This window comes from Colius striatus, chromosome Z, assembly GCF_028858725.1.
Source record: "Colius striatus isolate bColStr4 chromosome Z, bColStr4.1.hap1, whole genome shotgun sequence".
NCBI lineage: Eukaryota > Metazoa > Chordata > Aves > Coliiformes > Coliidae > Colius > Colius striatus.
In genome coordinates this window covers 5,359,935-5,367,795 of record NC_084790.1, presented here as the reverse complement: position 1 = coordinate 5,367,795, position 7,861 = coordinate 5,359,935, and the positions used below count along the sequence as shown (strand labels likewise).

At 50.9% G+C, this 7,861-nt stretch overlaps 1 protein-coding gene across 1 annotated transcript; it reads left to right on the top strand.

Moving 5' to 3' along the window:
* Positions 1 to 4,136: 4,136 nt before the first annotated feature.
* Positions 4,137 to 5,747, top strand: HOXB13 (homeobox B13). The gene is made up of 2 exons (XM_062017601.1): positions 4,137 to 4,755; positions 5,491 to 5,747. Exons 1-2 carry the CDS (start codon positions 4,137 to 4,139, stop codon positions 5,745 to 5,747), a joined length of 876 nt encoding a protein of 291 aa, XP_061873585.1.
* The last annotated feature ends 2,114 nt before the right edge of the window (positions 5,748 to 7,861 follow it).

Sequence of the window (7,861 nt, the reverse complement as noted above, 5' to 3'; positions counted from 1 at the left end):
AAAGACAAAACACAAATGTATTGTATAATACATCATTGTATAATGTATTTTGTCTCTCTGCTCCAGGGTAGGAGCATTTGCTGCAGAAGTTGCATCCAGGCCACATCTCTTCCAGGCTTCAACTGTGTGGGTAGAGTAATTGAAGACTTCCAACACGCTTCTTCCCCTCCCAGAGGCAGAAGCAAGGTCATAGATGGTCTCCTTTGAGGTTTTGGCCATCCTGGCTGAAGAGCCTAGACTGGAAGAGGACACAGGAGGTGGGAAGGGGGCTCATTGAAGGGTGTTTTCTGAGGAAGCAGACGGGTTTGGGGCTGGGAGCGGGTGGCACCAACAGCTGCAGCCTTCGAGGAGCAAGCTACCATGGTATTTCATTTTCCATTTTGGTGAGTAGGACGGAGAGACACGAACCGTTGATTTCAGGCTGGACAGCCCATGAGCAATGCACGAGCAGTTTGAATTGGAGCTTAGCCCTCCTAGTTTACCATAAAGAAACCAAACGGCAAGGAAGTAGCCTCCAGCCAAGTCCAGGGAGCGGAAACCTGGGAGGTGCAGCGATGGCAAGAACCGGGTAAACAAAACATTCCGAGTTTGAAACCACTTCACATTTCACTTCAAAAGGGTGAGGAGCAGGTATCAGAAGTGTTTTACCGGGGCTTCAGCATAGAACTGGGATAAAAAGCAAAGAGAAGTCAGACCACGTTCTCTGTTCCCATGCCAGCTGATTTTTTCAAAGGATGCAAAAAGAAGTACGCTATAAAATACAAATTCTGGCCCTCCAGGCATCAGGGAGAGAAATATTCGCACCTACAGCTCCCAGGCTTCCGGGGATGCCTGTGGGGTGGGAAAGGAGGAGCCGGCGGTAAAGGGAGAAAAAAGAAATAAAAGATCAAAATGTTGGCCTTTATTTGGATTTTGGTTTCTTTTTTTCCTTCCCAGAAATATTGCCAAAATCAGAAACCAAAGACCTGGGCTCCCTTCCAGACCCAGAATTCTATTTTCCAACAATTGATTATTTCCAAACGTTAAGTCTTTAAGTAGCTCCATTTCCACCCCTCACCCCCCTTCAAACTGCTTTGGGGTTTGAGTTGGTTTTGAGTTTGTAAAGACGGCCTCAAATTCAACTGCTTAAAAAAAAAATCACCGACTGTTAAAAAGTGATTCCATAGCTTTTTCAGGTTCCAGATGGTATACATATTAAATGGATCCCATCGAGAATATAATAAAAGAATAGTTGAAAATTAATAAGTGCATTTGATAATTTTAAGCCAAATCGTCGAGATGAGAGAGGAACTGGTAAAATATTTTTTTCCCCTATTTATGGTAACCCTATTCCTCTTGCTTTATTGTGACCTTAAATATGAAGTTGAAATTTTCTCCGTAAAATTGTCAAAGAACGGAAATGTTCGCATCACTTTGGAAGCCGCTTTTTAACCTATTTCCACGGCAAAGCCGACGCGAGATAATGTGTTACAAAGCAGCGGGACTGAAGGGAAGCGCGGTCTGAAAAGCATGAGGTTCTCTGTGATTTCGGAAATCTGTAAATGCCTTTAAAGAAACTAACCGAAGTGCAGGGGTTTGGGGGGTGAAAAAGGTGATTTTTTTCCCGACCTCTGCTTCTGTGGGGCAGAGCCCGCCCGCCACTCGCCCCACGCACCGACCTGCCCGAGGACTCCGTGAGAAACGGAATACAATGGTATTTCCTTAAATCGGTGGTGCCGTTCCCAGTTTTATCGGGGTGTCTGCAAGCTCTGGGCTGGCCGGGCCCTTCTGCCACTGGATCCCTTCTCCTCCTTTTTTTTTTTTTTTGTTTTTTTTTTTCTTTTTTTTGTCCCCGCTCAGATTAAAAAAAAAAAAAAAAAAAAAAAAAAGAATAATAAATAAAAGGAAATAAAAGTGCCACAAACTACCAGCAAGTCTGCAGCAAGTCGCTCTGTCCGCGGATCTCACTCCAGCCTCAACCCGGGATACCTCTGGAGCTTCTCCCTGCAAAGCCGCCGTGGGGACTGTGGGGCTCCGTGGAGGTTCTGTGGGGGCTCCGTGGGGCTGCAGAGACGGGGCAATTCCGACGGCCGCCGGTCACAGCGAAGCCAACAGGCTCTTAACTTTCAACTTGGCCTTGACCTCCGGATTAAGCTCGACCTTTCGGTGCAGGGAGCAGGGGGAGCCGCGGCCCCCTCGGCAAACACTCGCCCGCCCGTCGGGGCCCCAGAACAGCAGTGAAGGGGTCGTTCAAAGTAAATGGGGAGAGGGCAAGAGAGAGGGAGAATAAAAGAGGCATAAAAGAAGGAGTGCAGCCGTTAAACTACGGAAAGGGAAAAAATAAGTTTATAAATTGGAAAGGCGAAGGCTAAAAACACTGGGATTTTTGGTTTGTTTTGTTTGTTGTGGGTTTTTTTCCTCCATAAAATCATCGATTTCAGTGGAACTCTGTGACTTTTAGTGGAAGAGAAGGGCTGAGAAGCGAAGGTGCAGCTTGGTGATGTCGTTTATTTCTTTCCCTAGGAGGGGATGAGGTGAGGAAGCGGATCTCACTAAAGCAGCCCTGAGCAAAGACCCGGCAGATCCAGAGAGCTGGATGGAGCTGTGTTTTGGGGACAACTCCCCCAGCAGCGAAACAGAGCTTTCACTCTCCTGAGGGACTTTGCAATAATCACTTTTAACCTTTATTTTCTAGCGGGATTTCTGTCTCTACGTGGTGGCTCCTCTCTGTAGATGGGGTCGTTGCTTTGGTGGCCCAAATACATGGCAGAAGGAGAATTTTTATTGTTATTTCATAATCAGAAAGCAGAAATCTCTCTATTTCTTTGCATGAAAAAAACAACACATGAGCTCAAGCTGCCTTTTTGGGGAATTTGGGCAAAGTTTTCCCATTGACAAGACCTTAGAGGGAAAACCAGATAGAGAGAGGAAGAAGGCGCCTGTATGTGTTTGTACTATATGTATAGGTGGTTAAAAATGACGGTACCTAAATAATCTCTTAATATGCACATAGGCACAGGCCCATTGTATTTACCCCAGATTTTTTCATACCGATGTAATTCGGGATGGCCACGTTCTCTTCCCTCCTGACCATGTCTCCACCTGTCCCGTACTCCTAGACCCCAAAGAGACTCTCTGTGTTGTTTTCCCACCTCTGTTTTCCAAGCACTTTCCTTTGGAATGTTTCTTGTTCGGGATTCACACTGACCTGCAGACTCGGCCCAGGGCCACGCCAGTCCCCTGCGCAGCAATGGCAATAACTATGTGCACGCAGACTGTTTCTGCCCTCTTTTGCAGTTATTTTTTCGAGATACTGGAGACTCCCTTTCCTCTCTCTCCTTGCTCTCCGGGCAGTGTCCTGTCCCTTTCCATTAGGGTTTTAGCCCTCTGCTAAAGAACACAGGTCTTTAGCCCTTTGCATATGAAAGTGGGGATTTGTGACAATGTGCGTGGGATAAATCCCCTCGAGTAGGGGCAGAGAGAGAGGCCGGGGAGCAGGGGAAGCCCTGTCCTCTAAGGGTTCTTTGCTGCCCCACGGCTGCCCTGCATGGACAGAGAGGGTCCGCGGGTGACCTCAGGTTGGACTGGGCTGTTTCTCAGAGCACAAACCCCCAGACTTGCGTGGGAAGGGACTACACCGGGGGAAAAAAAAAAAAAAAGAAAAAAAAGAAGTGTGTTTTTAATCTGAGTCTGTATTTTTCCACCGGTGATTGCTCATATGAGCCTTTCGTGATCCTCTCACTCTTTCCCCTCCCTCATCTCGTCCCCATTTCCCCCATCTCTACTCCCTTTTTTTTTTTTTCACGTCGCAGAGCGAGAGGCACCTCCCGTGTACCCGCCTGTCACGTGCGGGGGGTCTCCCTCCTCCTGCTGTTGCAATAAAAGTATTTTCGCAATTTCTGCAGCCAGGATTTATTGGGGATTAAGGATTTTTTTTTTTGAGGGGGGGGTGTTTTTTTCCCCCTCCTTCTCCGTCCTTTCCCCCCGAGCGGCAGCCAATGAGGCAGCCCCCGGCCGTTGCGTCAGGACAGCCCGGCGGGGAAAGGCAGCTCTCGGCAGCTCGCAGCCTTTTAAAAAGATCCGGGGACCCCCCTCGTGCAGTGCCCGGGTGCTGCCGAGCAGGGTCTCCCCATGCCCCGGCCCCTAAGCCGCCCCCCATGCAGCCCCCGGAGCCCCGCGGCCCCCCAGGCCTCGAGGGGCTCCTGGCAGCCGGCGGCTTCGCAGGCGGCCAGGGCAGGGGGCTGCTGCCGCCTCCCCCTCCGGCCCTCGGCGGTCCTTCGCCTCCCCCCGGGATGAACCCCGGCTACCCGGCGGAGGGGCCGTCCGAGCCGCCCAAGCCGTGCCCCGCCGCGCCGCCGCCGCCCCCGGCCGCCCCGCCGGGTCCCGCCGCCTCCGCCCCGCTGCCCTACGGATACTTCGGCAGCGGCTACTACTCCTGCCGCGTCGCCCGCAGCGCCTTGAAAGCCGGCCCGACCCAGGGCCCCTTCCCCACCGAGAAGTACCTGGACTCCCCTGCTGGCAGTGAAGACTTCCAGAGCCGCCCCGCCGAGTTCGCCTTCTACCCCGGCTACGGGGCCCCTTACCAGCCCGTTGCTGGTTACCTGGACGTGTCGGTGGTACCGGGGCTGGGGGGCCCGGGGGAGGCCCGGCATGAAACTCTGCTGCCCGTGGACGGTTATCATCAGCCGTGGGCTCTGGGCGGCGGTTGGAGCAGCCAGATGTGCTGCCCGAAAGAGCAGGGACAGGCTGGGTACCTCCTGAAATCCGCCTTTGCAGGTAAAGTCCCTGTGCTGGGGCTCCGAGGGGCTGGGAGAGGACAAGGGGGTGGGAGATGCGGGGGGAGTTTGGGACCAAGGCTTAAAATAATGTGCTAAGGAGCTGCCTTTGCAGTCCAGAGACACTTGTTTGCGAGCTAGCCCAGATTAGCCATTAAGTAGGTTTCACAAGGCCATAATCTAGATCAACACTGCCCTCCGCAATTTACCGCTCTCTGAGCAGGGAAGGAGACGGTGATGTTATCCAGGTTCTACCAGTAGCACTCGAAATAGGGGTGCTTTAAAGGGGGTAAGGGGTGCTCATGGCCACCACCGTGCAGGGCTATGAACACGGGGGGTCCTTTCCACGCACCCTCGCCCAAGTCACGCGAGCAGGATTCAACTCACTTCCAGCCCTGCTCGGCCACACACCGTCCGAGCTGAACTCGCAGAGTGAGTACGAGGGTATTAAAACGGCTCTTACCCACGTTGGTGTTTTGCCAGTACCTGTATTTCTCTCCTCGCTTCAAAATAATAACAAATTCAGTGAAGAAAAAGAAACATAACGTTTAAATATAAATTGAGAGAATATATAACTCAAATATATTTCTATATCGCTATCAGGAGGCTGGAGGGAAGAAATGGGGTGGTAGAGATGCTGCTTGCAGGGAAAGATGGTGGGAGGTGTGTGTAAGGTAAATGTAGAGTGCTTTGGGACTCCCCCCGCCCCACTCAGCCCTGTCTCTTCCATGCCCAGACTCTGCCGGGCCGCTTCCTCCCGAGGGCTGCTCCTTCCGCCGGGGCCGCAAGAAAAGGGTCCCGTACAGCAAGGGGCAGCTGAAGGAGCTGGAGAAGGAGTATGCCAGCAGCAAGTTCATCACCCGAGACAAGAGGAGGAAGATCTCCGCCGCCACGAACCTCACGGAGCGACAGATCACCATCTGGTTCCAGAACAGGCGAGTGAAAGAGAAAAAAGTCGTGGCCAAAATCAAAGGCAGCAGCAGCACTCCTTGAGGACACGGCCACTGCAAGCCCTAATGAGGGTCCCTGACTGCTCCCTACACCCAGGGTGGGGGGAGTGTGGGTCCGACACAGTCAGCTGCGGGAGCGACGGGCGCCTGGGGCGGGCTGAGCCCTTCCCGCCGCCTGGGGCAGGGCAGGGTGCTGGGCACCGCTCCCCGCTGCTCTCGGGGGTGAGACCACTCCGCAAAAGAGGGTGAAACAGGGAAGGTGCTATATCCCTGCCCACTTTGCACGCAGAGGGCCCTGTACAGTTTGTTCTTGCCTTACAACGCTGTCGTCACGTCGTGCTGCCGCCGACTCCCGCCGCTTCAATTTGAACTGAATCTTCAGAGCGCTTTAAAAAAAGAAAAAAAGGAACAAGAAAGAAAACCTGGCCTAATCGCATTAATTAACCCCAACACTCAACTCCCGGCTCTCCTGCGTGCGGCGGGAGCGGGGCTGTCCGGGGGTGGCGGGAGGGGATGTCACAGGGAATTTGGTCTTTAGAAACCAAAAGCTGAACTTGGAGCAGAAAAAAGGAAATTTACTTAATTCAGGCAAAATTATCAAAATATGCGTCCAAAGGGAGAATAAATGTAGTCCGGGTGTGTTCTATGGAAACAAGGGCGAATTGTTTGCATAAACGTGCGGGTGTGCGCGAATGTACAGTATATACGTATGACATATATGTACCCGTATGTCACATTTATGAAGGCACGTACTACAGTGAGGGTTTTTTGGGTTTTTTTGCTCGGTTATACATAAAATAGACATATACGTATGCACAGGCACATATTTAGCTATACACATTATTTTACCTTGTACCTTATACAATATTTGTGTTGGTGTGTTTATATATACCCAGCTACCCAAAAGTATGCACGTATACATGCAATATAGTACTGGATGTGTGGATATAAATATATACTCGGACAAAGGTGTATATACACGTGTTTGCAAACGTACATAGAGACATGCCTATATGTATGTTCATGCCTATATTTTGATATAGATAAATGCAATTCGTATCATGCCATATGCGCTTTCGTTTGTGCTAATATAGGTGTATTTGTACACACATTTTCCTTCTACTAATACGGAATTATAGCGTTAACGTTTCGTAGCATGTGCTGAAATAATCCTCGTATAATACTAAGTGGTCTTGGTTAATATAAAGAAACGCCGTCATCCTTTTCAGCAGAATAAACAGGTTGAAAGTAAATATACCAAAATACACGCTTTTCTCTGCTCTTTTCGAGTTTTTTGTTTTCGGGTTTGGGGTGGGTGTTTTTGCAGCTTCAGGAAAGTGCAAACTCTCGAACACAATTTCTTTGTTCAGTATCCCGGTGTTTTAAGTGGACTGTTGGCTCGTAGAGTCTCCTTGGCAGCGTCGGGTTAAAACCTGTCTGTAACACCCAAAAAGCCTCTCAAAGGGCGAATAAAATAAAAAGTCCCCATTACTACCACCCCAAAATTGCTTTTATTTCCATTTTTTTCTTTCTCTTATCTATTAAAAGCAGCGAACTTCAAAATGGTCTGAAAAGTGACTGCTTCAAACGTTGATTTAGTTCTTGTTTAATAATGTATTTACTGAATATTTTAAGCTCGGGCCGGCTCTGGTTTGCAGCCGGCTCCCGATGGGGAGCGTCGCAAAGCCAGGCGCTCTCCTCCTGGTTCTTTTAGCCGTTTTTCCCCGTCTTCCCCAGATATTCCCTCCCGGCGCTTTGCAGGAGGTGCCGGCAGCACCCCGGGTGCAGCCTTTCCCCGTCTGGTCGGCCGCCTCTCCGCCCGTGACGTCACGCGTGACGTCAGAAGCTCTGGGAGGGGAACAGCCAATGGCTCTCGGGCTGAGAGTTCCGAGTGGTGACGTAAGCCGAGGGGCGGGGTGGACACATTAACCCCCGCCCCGCTCGGGGGCAGCCGTCGAGGCTACGTAGAGACTCCGCGACGGCAGCTCAGCTCCGCTAAAAAAAAACTCCAAAAGGAGGAAAAGAAGAGACAAAACCAGTGAGAGCGCATATGCTCACCCAGGGCGGGATGCAGGTCACTGTGATCGGCTATAAAGTTCCACCTATAGATCTCTGTGCTTGACTATAACGCTTCTTCAGCCTCTCACCGCAGTGCTG

Coding starts and splice junctions, on each gene's coding strand:
- HOXB13 (XM_062017601.1), top strand. CDS start 4,137: ATGCAGCCCCCGGAGCCCCGCGGCCCCCCAGGCCTCGAGGGGCTCCTG. Junction 4,756..5,490: donor CCTGAAATCCGCCTTTGCAG/GTAAAGTCCCTG, acceptor TTCCATGCCCAG/ACTCTGCCGGGCCGCTTCCT.